At 47.8% G+C, this 16,448-nt stretch overlaps 1 protein-coding gene across 1 annotated transcript in view; it reads left to right on the top strand.

Moving 5' to 3' along the window:
* LOC147727101 (RING finger protein B-like) overlaps positions 1-16,448 on the top strand; it is a 677,508-nt gene that overhangs the window by 570,443 nt on the left and 90,617 nt on the right. The window contains exon 18 of the mRNA XM_086963055.1: positions 4,405-4,489. Coding sequence (XP_086819181.1) covers positions 4,405-4,489 — 85 coding nt within the window. The remainder of the gene's footprint in view (positions 1-4,404; positions 4,490-16,448) is intronic.

The raw sequence follows: 16,448 nt of genomic DNA, 5'->3' as shown, positions 1-16,448 counted from the left end.
AGGTTGATTTTTGCATGAAGAGCAGGTTGACCTCGGATCTTTGCAATGGCAGGAAATGCTGGTGGTCAGTTCTGCCAGGGAAGAGACCAAAAATTCAAGATTTGCACCTCAAGTCCAGTTCGTGCAGTTTTAAAGTAGGAGGAGTACACACTGACACCAGTCAAAGGTTCAAGACCTGTGGAGGCACAACTTGGTGTTCTTTTGGCATCCTGCCAAGCAGCATTCCCCTGCTTTAATCTCAAGCAGGTGGGACGTGCGGCTATTGAACAGCGGTGAAGAGGCTGCCAGGCTGCCACATTATACTTCCTGCAAACCTGCCTCACGGCAACTGGCCCACCGGTACCATCTTCCGCAATTTCATTCCTCTACTGGGGGGGACATGGTCAAGTCTACATATTTTTCTTAGTTGTTCTTTTTCCCACCATACTTCCTCTCTTTCACATATACACTAAAATCATAACCACTGGAATTATGCAGTTCTGCAGCCGCTATGTTTTCCTGCATAATTATTCATTTGCCACATAATCTATCATGTGCTGTATAATCTGCAGATTTTAACAAAAGAAAGGAGTTTCTAGTTTATTCGGATCAAAAGTAAAACGAAGCGACGTGTGTTACTGCATAGTGAATGCCCACTGCAAAGGTTACTGTCATCTTTTAGTTGTTATTCCTGAATTTGATTGCCAAACTGGTACTAATAAGGAACAATCTTTGCCCAGACAGAGTTCCCATGTGTGCAAACAAATAAATAATGAATTAATACTTTCACAAAATGTGCTGTATTATGCTGCATACTTTGCCATTTCTTGCCCTATAATTTAGTCGGCCCTGCCGCATGTTTTGGTCCTCCCTGTCATATAATTCCAGTGTCCTGACTGAGACACATGTAAACACAGACACAAACAATCTCATGACATGTCGATGAAAATGAGCATTGGCTGGGTGTAATTCGGAGGGCTTATGGGGGGCAAGGCCACAGCGGTGTCTCCGGCTGTGTGCTTGCACCTTGTAGAATAGCACTCCTTGAATTGCCTGTGTGTTTGACCTATTTTGGTATCTCCAATAGCTCATTACTGGGCCTTGAGTTGTCATGGAACTTGAGAGACAGCGACATGCTGTATTTCAATGTACAGGCTCTGTGGCTCTGAGAGCCTGAGTAATTTACAGATGCTTTTGTGGAGCCACAATTCAGTCACCCTGTGTTAAGGCATATGTGCAGTGCAGTTTGACTGTTTCTCCTGGAGCATCACGCGTGCTTCTCAGTTCAACAGCTTGAGGATAGGGTAGTGTACACAAGGGCTGTAGCAGTGTCTTTGGAGATGGACATCTAAATGAGAGATGCTAGCCCTCCCTTAAGCAGACTCATATAACTGGTCTATCAATGATATGGCCTTAGGTCGGTCGGTAAAGAGTAATTATGTTTGACCACTCTAATAAATCTATGGGAGAATGACTGATTATTGCAAGCAGCTCAGTATGTGAATGGTATTTACAACAAGCAATGGTTATGCAGGATCTACTATGGCTAGATCATGCAAGCTCTTTTGAGACAGTTAGCACGGTCTGTGGACAGACCATACTGTTATCGTCCTTTACACAGTACATGCAATAATTACAAGTCATGAGATATGATTTTATTTCTCATTGGATACAAATGCGGGTAAGGACCACAACCTGATGGAGTGGTGAAACCTACAAGAAAAGCAAACCCCCAACCCTGAGATGATGGCATCCCTAACAACAAAGGTCCTCCTCAAGAGAAGTTCATGGCCCAAGAGAACAGGTGCACCTGGGAGATTGTCTAAAGTCTGTGAGACGCAGGACCACTGAACATCCTAAAACCAATGGAAGACTAATTCAGAGTGCTTCAGAAACTGGAGTTATACTACTACACGTCTTCCATTTATGCAAATCCTAGGAGATGTGGTAATTCTGCATTAGATGATTTTGTTGTTTGTGGCCTGTAGTTTGTACCACACATGGGCTTTGCAATCCATTTGTTTGCGTAGTGACATTGGTCTGAGTTTATCCTTATTTCATACTTGTCTCAGATTCTGTTTCCCTGCTCTATCGATCTGTCACGGAAGTTCATTGTTGAGGTCACATTTACATGGTTTGCAGAGCGGAATTACATCATGGTACCATGTGTTAATTTTGCGTTGCCCGATGTCAAGATTTTGCATGCAATTTTACAATATGTAGTATTTCATCTGATATTTTGGGATGAACACTTGCTGTGTGGTAAATATGGGTGAGGTACCGCATGTAATAACATTTTACGTGAAAGTAAATCCCTGCTATTGCTGGATGTGAAAAAAACGAAAAGGTGGTTCGTCCACAGTCCTCTTCCAGCTCAGAGCAGACAGTAATCGTTGCAAACCATTACTGGAAGGCTCTCACAACACTGAATCCAACAAATTCACCAACACTGATTATCTTATATCAAACAAACGTTCAACGTGGTACTTAATCCAAGGCACATTTCCCGAGCACCATAATATTACACTGGAGAGGTTAATGTTCGTCAACCTGCACATCGACTAGTGCAGGGTGTGTCTTGTGACAGCAGCATCACACATTAAAATATCTAGCAACAAACTGGCATTGGCACTGGCATGGTTGGGTTTTGGTTGGCCTCGTGGTTAACAATCAGTGGTGTTTTTTGTAGAACAGGTAAAACGACTGATGCATTTGGGACCAAATTCACGCGGCAAACAGCTATGAGCTGGATCTTCTCCTTCACAATCTTTCTGCAAGTATCTGCAGTTCAGACTCACTGACTGTGAAGTTTCTCAGGTGCTCAGAGGCCATGGTAGAAAGTAGGTGGATTTGCAGGACGGTCAGCTGCTGGGAGCGAAGGACTGTAATAGATCCTACAGTGGCTTTCAGGAGACGTACTGACTGAGGCTAGCCTCCAGGAAAGAAGGATGCTTCCTCTAGGTGGTTCAAGTGACTCAGTGGAGTAATCCAATAGTTCTTTTCTGCACTAACAGTGAAGGTGGCAAACTAATATTGTGTTTATTCTGTGTTTTATGTTATTTCCTCGTGATATGTTGTCACTGCTCATGAGCGGAATTAACTGCTTGTTCTGCTGCCCAGTAAGTCACTGTCTGATAATATCAGGAGCCGTATCACAGATGCTGCTCATTTTCCTTGTTTGCGCTGGGTGCACCCTTTTAAAGGTGTGCCTAGCGCAAAAGAAGGAAAATTGGATGTATTAGGATGAATGTGCTGGCCCCAGGGTAGCCGTGAACTCACCCTGCCCTAGGGAAAGTGCATTCATGTGAAAAACGGTGCGGCTGCTTTGAAGATGCTCCATGTTTCACAATGCAGGCGGGAACCCAACAACACTTGCAGGTGGATGCAGTGAGTGACTGCACCTGCCTGTAAGGAGATGTATTGGGGGGTTCACAGGACCTCCTATTTCCCCTCCAGAAGGCTGACATAAGTGGGCGCACTAAGAGTGTACCATCTTTTCGATGACGCACTGTTAGTGCGCCTCCTGACAGCTTCTTTGCCTCTGTGCCCTGGTCTATATTATGGCGTGGGCGCAGAGGCAAAGATATTCCTTCATTTGAGTGGGGCACGCCCCTGTGCAATGAGTGAACACCCTCTGATGATAGTGCCGGCCCCTTCTGTAATACCAAAGTGCCCCAGTGGTGTGCAAAGCGGGCACAAACTCCAATTGCACCCTTGGGTCACTTCCTTAATATGGCCCCTGGTAATGTATTGCCATACTCAATTTGCTTTTCATACATAATCAGGCTGAAGAAACAATTAATGAAACTTCAGTCACACTTCTACGATGAATAGCCTTAAGAGAGTAGCAATGAAAATCAGTTTATTCAGAACACTGTTGATGATTTAATCAATTCAGGTGGAGCTATTTTTCCGTTAAGTCTTTCCTACACATAGGAAATATGGAGGATGGGATAGATGACTGCCAAATGTATTGTCTGGTGGGATTGTGCTTTTTTCATTTCCTTTACATTCTGCTCTCAGTGCATCTCTCTGTTCCAAACATGTGAATCACAATGCCACAGTCAGTATTGATATAGGCCTAGCAAAAGTTAACATTCTGATTCACATACTGCTCAGTCAAGATCATCCTCTATACCGGGGGGCAATGGTAAATACGTTGTGGCATCTGCAAAAAAGTGTTACACAATTTTGCATTCTGGAAAAAGCATAAGCAGCTTGATGGTTCTGAGCCACTGTCGTCTTAGGTAGATCATGGTGGCCAACATTCAGCGTCTCCTTCCTCTTTCTTATTTTATGTTTGTTTGAAAGTAGCCATCCTTAAATATTTTGTTTCACACAAGTCTTCCAAAGCATAATTGCATCAACATATGAAAAAAATATAACATTATGCTTGTCTCTTTTCTTTGAATAATGTTTTTGCAGTGAAAAAGCTGAGCTTATTCATGCCAAAATCGCTTTCCAGCAAGAAAAGGAAGCATACAGCAAACAGCACAGACATCAACAACAGGTACTGCATGAGGCCTGAACTACACTATTAGTCACAGAAGTGGACTAAACCTGTTCTTTGTATATAATGTTGGTTGAATATAGTCTAGAAAGAAGAATGAAACAAGGGGTATACATACTTTCAATGATTACATTCTTTGAGGGAACCACAGCATACCTTTCTTGGAATAGAATATTGTAAGTCTGTTTCCTCACATGGCTTCTGCGATGTTATGGAGAGAATGGTGGTGTGATGGTCATTAAAAGATGAATGTGCATAATATATGAGGAAATATGAAGAAGCAGAGAGAGGGTTGTCATATAGTGGGTTATAGCTCGCAGAATGATGGACCAGAACACTTATCAGGGGAAGGATGAAGGTGACCAGCAGTGGTAGTGGTGTTTGGCATTCTGCATGATCATGGCAGCTGGTTGCAATGTCAAATAGAGGATGATACTAGGCATAGCCTGCTTGATCATCTGCATACACATTTTATCGAGTTTCTTATGAGTACGACAACTAAGAAACTTTGCAACACCTTACAATGTGCTAAACATATAACGATGTGCTATGCTTTCTGCATAATCCCCAACCACCAACAGCCGAGAGGCCTCCTAAAAGTGCAAGGAGGGAAGATCCAAAAAAATGCCAGAGGTCATGTCAGTGGTTCGGACCACCATAAGTCTGAACGTCTGTGTGAAATCTGAATCTACAGGCCTCAGGTAGAATAATGGAGATCCCTCTATAGTCAGCCCATCACTGGTAGATTTTAACCTATTTTTGAGGACATCCCTAGGCTTTGTATCCCTGCCTTTTTATATTCTGGCACCAGCCTAGGCCCTGCTCCATTCTGCAATCGGAAGGAGTGCAGCATCCTTTCTGCGCCAAGCAATATCCCTTTTGGCTACAGTCAGACTGAGCCAAAGGAAGGTGGTTGTGTATCGATCATCCTCAGAGTTTGCCAAAATGTGTAGAAGGATCAACCTACAAACTCGCTGAATGGGGAGTCACAATACTTGTCCCGATAAGTTCGGAATTCGAGTCTAGTCTATTTACTTTGCAGCACACTGAAGGAAGGTACCCTCCGACTTCGCACATTGAAGACAAGAGGGGTAGATGACTTCCCAATACCCAGAGTCTGTGGTGTGTGAAGTATGTCTGGTGGAGGCAATTCAACTATAAAAGCTGGAGGAGGGACGCAATGGCTGAGCATCTGGGGGATGACCTAGCCTGCGTACAGTCTTCATCCGCCAAGGCCCAGATTTCCTCCTCCCAGGCTGTAAGCAATAAAGCAAATGAGTCGGGCATATGATGAATGAAGGACCGATATACCTGGGTGATTTTTTGTGTGTCTAATTCTCCTAGGAGTAATTTAGCCTCAAGGGGGTTATAGTCTGGGAGGGCCTCCAACACGCAATATGTGTCATCAAAGCATGGCGCAGCTGGAGGTAGCGGAAGAACTGACCACGGTGAAGATGAAATTCATCTTTGACCCCCCCCCACCAGCTCCGGCTCCCCCTCGGACAGCTGTCCCCCTCGTATTCTTCGGGAAGTCTTCCGCCATTGTCCTGAGCCCCTATGTTGCTTCCTAATAATTCCCTCACTAAAGGCATTGTCCCTAACCTTTTTAAGCGTGCAGAAGTTGCCCTTCTTGGGAATAATTCTAGAAGCTCACGTGGCCAACTGCCTCAGCACTTTTGTCAAGCAGTCACACTACTTTGACCAACACCAAGCCGGTTTTAGACCCGAACACTCTAACGAGTCTGTCATTTTAGCAGTTCTTGATGAATTATGAAGGGGAACTGACCAGAACACACACAAGCTCTGGTGCTCCTGGATCCCTCTGCTTTCGATACGTTCGACCACCATTTGCTGGTCGACCAGGTCGGAAGCGTGGGGATCCAGGGTCTTCCACTGAAATGGATATCTTCTTTTCTCAGTGACCCCTTTCAAGCAGTCTGTCTCGCCATCTTCCTTGCCGAAAAAAGGAGACTGACGTGTGGGGTCCCACAGGGCTCATTGCTCTCCCCCCTCCTTTTTAATCTGTATATTTTTCCCTTAATTTTAGCCCTCCAAAAGAGAGAGGTTGTTATATTTAACTATGCTGACGATCTCCAGTTAGTGTTCAACATTGACTCTTCCCCTTCATCCACGGAAAGCTTCCAGTCTACTATGATATTCATTAGTAACTGGATGAACACTAATCATCTTAAGTTAAATCTCGATAAAACCAATATGATTTTCACTGGTGGCCCAGTGAACCCCTGGAATTCCAACTTTTGGCCACATTCATTGGGGTGCCCCCGTCGTCTGTCAGCTCAGTCAAAAGCCTGGGAATCGTGATGAGCAACGATCTCCTGATGAAGGCACAGATAAGTGCTGTGGTCTCCGCTTGCTTCTTTCACCTCCGGAGAATATGCAAAATAAACAGATATCAAACTATCAAGGCCCGGATCCATGGTTATGTCATGTATTGACTACGCTAACTCTGTGTATACCGGCATTCCCGCCTACTAACTACGTCGACTACAACTGGTGCCAAACCAAGCCGCCACGCTTATTAACGGTCAACCTAAATCTCACCATGTGAAACCCCTTTTAAAAAATGTACATTGGCTTCCTGTGACCCAACGCTGACTCTTTAAATTAGGCTGCACGATCTACAAAGCCCCCTTGGATCGTGGTCCAGCCTTCATTGTGTCTAAATTACAGCGCTATGTCCCATCTCGCGATTTACGTTCAGCGAATATGAATCTGTTGACCCCTTGCCCATTCAAACGTAAGAAACATGGTTTTCTAAGATTGTCGACTTTGGCACCACAACTCTGGAACTCTCTTCCTCTCGAATTGCATCTGACTACTTCCTATACCCAATTTAGAAATTCTCTCAAAACTTGGTTATTTTTTCAGGCCTACAATTGAATTCCGCATTTACTGTCCCAGCAACCGATCGACCCCGCTTAGCGCCAAAAAAACGCTCGGTGAATGTGCGCTTTATAAATAGTTTTTAACATAACATAACATAACTTGTGCCACCAGGGGGTATGGATCATGGTGCCCTGGTGCGTCCACTTTTCCTATGCAAATACAGGGCCTTCCTGGTATCGTATCACCATTCATTGATAATTATTAGGTGGAACACTCAGTAATAGGACTCATTGTCATCTGTGGCAATTCCCCCATCATATGTGGATTTAATGAGGGGTGCTGCGATTCCATAGGGAACTTTGTAACCTGAAATGTACTGCCTGGGAAAAGGCACATGGTAGGGGATACAGGTAGTTTTGGAGGTGATGACGGAACCATGGGAAGGGATTCCTCTTGACTATAGCTGAGCAGCCCAGGAGGGATAAAAGAAGGGCCAACCAAGCTTTGAAGTTGCCCCCAGTGCATCTATAAGCAGCCAGATATTTTCACCTCCAATGCCCGGGAAGTGCCAGGGGCAATGTGAACCCCCAAATATTTAAAGCTAGTGGCCCATCCCAAGTCCTGAGAGTTGGGGGGGGGGGAGCTGGTAGACCAGGTCTTATAGGTGGAAAGACCAAAACTCTCACCAAATATTCGAAGAATTTGGAGCACATGGGGGCCAGAGATCTCAGGCTGAGTCAAAAAGATCAGGGCATCATCAGCATACAGCACAACCCTATTCACAGCCCCCCCCTCAAATTCCAGACTTGTGCATCTATACGAAGCCACTTGGCCAGAGGTTATGTGGCTACCACAAAAAGCAGCGGGGACAGCTGGCCCCTCTGACGCATGCCTTGTCCTATGGGGATGGGTCTAGAGAGTACAAAGCCCACTTGTACATGGGCTGTGAGATCTCTGTGAAGGAGTTTGATGTATTTTTGAAACTTGTGTCCAAAACACAGCCAGTGGAGGAGTATGAAAAAGTATCTACAATCCACCAAGTCAAACACTTTTTCAATATCCACCAGCAATTGCACAGCTGGCCATCCAGACGGTCAGCAATGCAAGCACATTATATACTCTACAAATGTTATGCCTGGTGGCCCGCCTAGGCATGAAGTCAATCAGATCATGATGGACATGGGAGGGTATAGCCCTAAGCAGGCGGTTGGCTAGAGCTTTGGCCAGGATCTTAGCTTCACTATTTATTAGAGAAATTGGGCAATAGGAGTAGCACTGGTTGGGGGGCTTCCCACATTTGGGAAATCGCCACAATCTCTGCTCTGCAGAAGTCAGATGGAAGTAGTCCTGTTCCAGCTGCCTCATTGAGAACTGCCATAAGAGGGTCCTCAAGCTTGTTCATAAATATTTTAAAGAATTCATTGGGGCTTGGCATCTTACCAGAATGCAGATTACCCAGGACAGCTGTTAGTTCCTCAGGATTAAAATCTTCTTTGAACATTGGTCTATCGGCCTGCAATAGGGTCTTAAGGAGCAGGTTTGACACAAACTGAATGATCTGTGTGTCTGGCAGGTGGGCACGAGGCGCATACAGGACTGTGTAAAAAGAGCGAATTGGTGCTCCATAATGTCATCCCAGAAACCCTGGTGTCCGCAAAATCCCAAAAGTAGAGGATCGATGAGTGGCGGCTAAACATGGAGCAGAGATAGTGTAATAGTTTACTAGCTTTGACCCCAACTAATTGATCCGGGACTGCAAAGCAAGCCATACTGTCTTGGCCTCATCAAGGATGAGGTGTCACAACTGGGATTGAACATGGAGTTTATGCCTGAGTAGCATGGTGTCGGGGTCACGGTTGTAGCACGCCTTCAACTGTTGTATTTGTGGGGGGGCGGAGCTAGCCGCGCTAGGAAATGGCCGCGCCGTAGGCGAGCTCTCCGGATCAAGCAACTATCCTGCAAAATATCCTGGGCTCCTGAATGTGAAAACCGACAAATTCTGTCTGCTCGAAGAGCGGGTGATCTCTGCTACCTGCTGACACCATCCAAGTGAAATTTGGCCGAACTCAAAGCGGGAGCTCCGGCATCCACCGGGAGTGACGAGGCGCCTTCCCTGCTGTACGTAACCACGTAATAACTACGCGAGCTCGTGGCTGTGCAAGCGAGCTGTAGGCCGTGACTGGCCTGGGGGAGTCACGGCGATCCCGAGATCTCCACCACATGGGGGCGAACTGGGGACCGAGCCGGCTCTCTCAAGCTGATTCTGCTGAGCTGTTGAGCTGTGGAGGAACTACCACTGCGGAGGTGAGTGAGCATTGCTACGACTGCTGGGCCTGAACGAAACACATCCTCCCCGGGGCGCGGCCGGCGCCCGCGGCCTGCACGCACCGTGCTCCCGGCTTTCCTGCTTCCCCCCTCTGCCAATACAGCGCATCGGAGGCTGGGGTCAACCCGCGTGTATACATCTGCTGAACCTTGCCCTGATCGCGGCATTTTTTACTGCCTGCGCGGCCCCGCTGGAGATTCCTTGTCAGGCGGGCCGACATACGCTGCTGTTCTACCTCGGTTCCACCCTCCCCCGCCGACCTCGGAGAGGCACAAGGGTTCAGTGGAACTTGTGCGGATGCCCAGTTCTGGGCCTGGGCCGCGCTCGCTCCTGGACTGGATGCCAACTACCTGTCAGGCCCAAACCACGTGTCGCTAACAGGGCTTGCGTCCATTGCTGAACCGCGGCCCTGTTGCTGAGACGCACGTCGCCGAGAACGGACACTATCTGCCTCTATACCTTGCCTTCTCGAACGTGATCATGGGTAAGCCGGAGAAAATGCAAATGAAAATCCATTTCGACAGCCAGCGGAAGTCACTCACGCCATCCACTGACCGCCCAACGCCATCCCGGGACGCCGCACCCTCCCCCACCACGCAGGCACCAGTGGATGTCCAGGCTATGTTCTCCACCATCCAATCCACCCTGACCAACATCGATGGGAAGATTGACTCCCTAACGTATCGGGTGGACCGCATGTCGGAGCGGTTGGACAAAAAAGCTAAGCGTGGATATGGCGGAACGCCGCATATCAGATGCGGAGGATGCCACGCGGCAGCTCGAACTGAAGCATAAAAAGGTGGACACACTCATGCAAAGCCTGGCTGCCAAGACGGAGGATTTAGAGGCAAGGTCTCGGCGCTGTAATCTGCGCATTTTGGGTGTGGCGGAAACGACTCATATAGGAAACATGGAGGCGTATGTCGAAACTCTCCTGACCACCATTCTGGGCAAAGAAGTTTTCTCTCCAGTGTTCAAAGTGGAGCGGGCGCACGACACGCTGGTGCCGAAACCGGTGGTTGGAGCTAAACCGCGTCCTATCGTTGCCAAACTACTGAATTACAGGGACAGAGACGCTGCGCTTCGGAAGGCCCGTGAAATCGGGACTCTCACTCATGAAGGTATGAACATCTTCATATACCCGGATTTCACTTCTCAGGTACAAGAGGCATGGAAGCAATTTTTAGACATTAAGCGGAAGCTGAGAGATAACAACATCCCCTATGCAATGCTATACCCGGCGCGCTTAAAGCTGAATCTAGATGGGAAAATCGTGATCTGCAACACACCCCGATAAGTGGTCAAGTATTTGCAAGCAAATCACCCCCATGTACTACGACGCAAATCACCATGTTGTCAGCAGCACGAACAGGACCCCCCTCTGATGCGGAGTGATTGTCTGTCCTGACTGCTATATGCCCTTACTACACAGTTGTTATCGAGTGGAAGCTATGAATGGTCACCTGAACACTGATCTATATCCTTCTTAAACTGTATATGTACATTTGAACAACCGACCATCTCGGCGGACCTGTGATTTGCATTACTAACATAAAAAAACTGTCTGAGGTGGCACAAAATCCTGTTCTGCTTGCTTTGGTTTTTGCACAGGATGCCCGATATCACTGGCTCGCATTGATGCATGCGTGGCTTGATCCCCCGGCATTAACAGTGCTGGGGTAAATGGCAGGCTGCTACCAGCCCCCCCTTGTGTATTCCACACTAACTGCCCTGTCTGGGTACCCATGCATGGTTGCACTATGCTGATTTGGGCGCTCATATGTTTTTTTTTTCCTTGTTTTGGGCAGATTGTTCGAGGGATAGGCTTTGTCATGTTTGGGATGGCGAAGTGGGGGCGGGTGGGGGAGGGGTATGGTTAAGGTTAGAACAGTCACAGAATGTATTGGTCATGACACTGCTCATAGATCTGAGCGCTTAAGTATCGGTTTTAGGGGTACAGAGTACAGGTATGCCCCATGGAAATACTCAACAGAGAATGGGTAGACACTTGAAATTGCTGACATGGAATGCTAGGGGTCTTAACAGTCCTAAGAAAATTAGACAGGTATTTGCATAGCTGGATCGCCACGCTATACACCTGGCGCTCCTGCAGGAAACACACCTGCTTCCTGGTAAGGCTAAAACACTGGGGTACAGGTGGGCTGAGCACTCCGTTTCGGACACGTACTCCTCCTATGCTCGCGGGGTGACCATCCTCATACGCAAAGGGGCCCACTTTCGTCTGGAATGCACAGACATAGACCCACAAGGCAGATATGTTATTGTTATTGGCACACTGCGGGGCACAAGAGTGGGTGTAGTCAATGTGTATGGACCTAATGTTGACGACCCTGCTTTTTATATGTCACTATTTACCAAACTGCGAGATCACCCACCGGTGGAGTGGGTCTGGGGTGGAGACTTGAATGTAGCCCTTGACCCTGCTCTGAACCGCTCCCATGACACTGTCGAACACCATAGGCGCGCAGCGGAGGCTCTCCTCCGCGGCATTGACGAATTTCACTTGCATGATGTCTGGAGAGAACGTCATCACACACTACAGGAAAGCACACATTCGTCCGAAGCGCATAATAGCTGGTCGAGGCTCGACTACTGGCTCCTGACTGACCAGGCCTGCACGTGGGCTACGGACGTCACGCACCTCCCCAAGACACTATCGGACCATAAACCGGTGATGTTAACATTGGCTGTCCCCACATATATTCCACCCCGTTCACATGGCGCTTTAATGCAGCAGCGCTCATAGACCCTTTGTATAAACAGACAATACATAAGGCCATAGAGGATTTCTTCGCTATAAACAATAAATCTGTGGATGGCGCTTGAACCCTCTGGGAAGCCTTTAAGGCCACGGTCCGGGGGGTGTGTATCAGCACCACTGTAGGGATACTAAAAGATATCAGAACACGACTGCAAAACTGTGAGAATGACATTCGAAGACTAGAGGCGGAATATGACTCCACACAAGACGTGGGGACTCTGGCGGCCATACATGAGGAGGTCACACGTTATAATGAGTTGGCAGACGAAGAAATACGATACACATCCAAGAGACATAGAGCATGCAGGCTGGGGGAGGGTGGCCGCCCTGGTCATATTCTAGCACAGAAGGTGCGCATGCAACATAAGACGCAATTGGTCACTCAGATAGTGGACGGTGAGGGACAAATACACTTCGACACCCCTAGTATTCTGCAAACGTTTGTTGACACACACCGCAACTTCTACATCACGCAGCACACGGCCACAGAACCTGAAATCTTGGAATATATTTTGGGTGTGGTGCTGGTATGGCTATCGGATGATCACCGTGAATACCTGGTATTGCCGATAACGGAGGAGGAAACACTTGCAGCTATTAGAGCCTTGCCAAACGGTAAGGCGCCAGGCCCTGACGGGTTCACGGGAGAGTTCTATAAGGCGTATGCCGACGATATTCTCCCATACCTACTTGAAATGTACGATGAAGCTCACAGTAATGGCACTCTCCTGCAGACGTTAAGAGAGGCCCTTATAGTGGCACTGCTCAAACCTGATAAGGATGCTTCTAAAGCAGAGTCCTATAGGCCCTTATCATTAATTAATACAGACGTCAAAATACTAGCGAAGATAATTGCCACGAGACTGCAGCCGCTTATGCCCGTAATTGTGTTACCTGGCCAATCGGGCTTCATCCCTGACAGGTCCACCACACATAATCTGCGCACGATTTTCGATTTAAATGCACCAATTAGACCCGGATCTCAGTGCTGTGAGGGTCCTATTAGATGCAGCCAAGGCCTTTGATTCGGTAGAGGGGCAGTATATGTTTGTGATACTACATCAAATCGGCCTACCCCTGCGAATGCTAACCTGGATCAGCCTGCTATACACAAACCCCCTGTCCCGCGTCAAGGTTAATGGCTATGTATCAGACCCAATGCCCATACAGCAGGGCACCAGGCAGGGATACCCTCTATCCCCCCCCTGCTCTTCTCAATAGTGCTGGAACCATTAGCCTGCAAGATACGCCAAAAATATGCCCACACTGCGCTGGGTTACCGGCTCCGGCCTATCAGCCTCTCGCTGTATGCGGACGGTATGGTCCTCTACATCCAAGACCCGGAGGACAATATATCCCCTGTACTTCGGGAATATGTGAAGTTTGGCAGGCAGTCAGGTCTCCGTATAAATTGGAATAAATCCACCGTGATTCCGCTGACCACCTGCACCAAGACCCCGCAATTGGAATTCCCTCTAGTGTGGCAGGAAGATCCCATTAAATAATTGGGTATCTGGGTGCACAGGGATATAGAACTAGTTATTCGGCATAACTATGGCACGACTGTGGATCACATAGAAACGCAGATACAGAGGTGGATAGCGCTCCCCCTGTCCCTAGCTGACAGAATTTCCTTGCTGAAAATGGTGATACTCCCGAAGCTGTTATATCTGTTCGTAAACATACCAATCACCCCTCCTTCATCTGTTTTCACAAGGCTTTGTACAGCGTTTGTGCAACTAATCTGGGCAGGAAAACAGGCCAGGATCAGTCTCCACACACTCACTCTCCCATACAGCACAGGCGGTTTCACGGTACCAGACGTTTACCTTTACTACCTATGCGCACAAGCCCAATTCGCATACTACTGGCATCACCCGGCGAAGTACCTGCTGTACCTAGCTGTCGAGGACGGAGACGCTTACCCGATACCTCTCGCAAGTATTCTATCACACAATAGGCCACATCTTGCAGCACGTGAAATAAACACAATCCGTACCACAACTCGCGTGTGGGAAAGATTCAGCACCCTAGCCCACAAATCCCCTATATATGCACCAAACCTCCCGCTGGCATGGCACTCTAGCTAGTCGGTCACGATGGAAAGGAACAACATGGCACTCTTGGAACAGGCTGGCATCTCAACTCTGGGTGGCCTGTATCCAGGTGGCTCATTCCTCACACACGATGACTTAACATACATCAGCAACCAAACATTGCTCTTCCGATTCCTCTATCACCGACTACGAGCAGCTGCTCGAGAACTATATACCTCCTTCCCCGACGAACCCCCTACATTACACTCTCTGCAATTACTGATCACCGCACCTACTCATGCTCACATTGTGTCTAAAATATACAAGCAGATACAGGATGAGATAGACGCTGACACTGCTCCGATGAGGGATAAGTGGTCTGCAATGTTGGATGCCCCCCTCACGGAGGACGATTGGACAGCGACCTGCACACTAACCACCCTTCTCACTCCCAATGGGAACTTGCGTCTTATCCATTATAAATACATACTAAGCATGGGCGAATTTTGCGAATCTGGCGTTCGCGAATTTGCGTATCTACGAACTCGCAATCCACAAAATCCGCGAATTCTCGCGAATTTGCAGATTTTTTTTTGTGTTCACAAGGGTTTCTGCCAGTTTGCGCGGGTTTGGTACCAGTTCACAATTGCGAACTTACTTGTCGGCTCGCAACGGTCGCGACTATGTTGTTTCTACGTCTGGTTCATCATCACAGGTTCCCAGCACCCTCTGTTTCACCACTGCCACCCTCTGTTTCACCCATGCCACCCTCTGTTACATCAATGCCACCCTCTGGTTCACCATCACTGTAGATTATGGGGGGGGAAAGCAAGCACACCTGCCCTGCTTCAACTGACATTAATTAATTTGGGGTTAGTTTATTAATGTGTCACTGTTTTAAAATTCCAGGTCTGGCACCTGCTTCCTTATCAGTAATTTGCTTTCTGTTGCAGTGCAATTTTTTTTCTAGGACCTTTGTGGCCTACTTATAGCTATTCTATGAGCCTGCTGTGAGGGTCAGAGCAGGGTCATACAATTGTTGCAACTAGCAACTGAACTCTGGAGGGGCCCCAGTCAGGAAGCACTACTGGGAATGGTTACTAATGATGAGTTTGAACTCTTGCACCTGCTGAGTGCTTTCAGTTTTGGAAAACTCGTTTTTCTGCAATTTCGCGGGATTCGCGGGGCGCGAACTTGCGCGAGATCGGATTCGGAAGCCGCGAATTCGTGCGAATATGCGATTTGTTTTTTTGCGGCGTGTTAGTTCGCAAGGTTTTGTGCGTTTTAGCGAGCCGCTTGTAGCGCAAGGCGCGAAGTTACCCTCGCGGTCGTTCAAGGGCGCGGCCATCTTGTTTGCATGACGTATTTCCGTTTCCGGGCGCGAAGTGTAATCTCGCAAGTGTGCGGCTCGCTAGAACAATTTCGCGGGTGTTCACGAGGAAAATATAGCGCAAACTTACCCGCGCGGTCGTGAACCGGCGCGGCCATCTTGTTTCTCATTCATTGCTATGGTTCTGGGCATGCTTTTGGTATCCTCTCTGTATCTCTGCCATCCTTTGCTTGTTTGAAGTTTTTTTTAATCTATTTTACTTATTATCTATCTCTCTATTTTTCTTGCTCTATATTTTTGTGTTTTCTGCTACTTTTGGTTAATTTTAAACTACTTTTTTCAACTCTTCACTTTTCTTCTCTTCCCTATTCTATTTTCTTTAATATTTAGCTTCCTTTCTGCCCAGACCATGGTGAAGGGAGCCGGGAAGCATCCCGAGAAGGGGAAGGGTCCTGCACCCCGTGCCCGGCTCCCGTGCGGGCGTTTGAGGGGGGAGCAGGTCGTACCCCGGGAGATCTTCAGCCCGGAGGAGGTGGCCACACTAATTTTTTATGTTCAGCGCCGCCTCCCCAGGACCATCATGGCAGGCGGCAGGATCGGTAGCGGGTACGGGATCCGGGAGCGCCGGAAGCGGTGGG

The sequence above is a fragment of the Lissotriton vulgaris genome, chromosome 3_1, assembly GCF_964263255.1.
Source record: "Lissotriton vulgaris chromosome 3_1, aLisVul1.2, whole genome shotgun sequence".
Classification (NCBI taxonomy): Eukaryota; Metazoa; Chordata; class Amphibia; order Caudata; family Salamandridae; genus Lissotriton; species Lissotriton vulgaris.
This window is presented reverse-complemented; position numbering and strand designations above follow the sequence as displayed.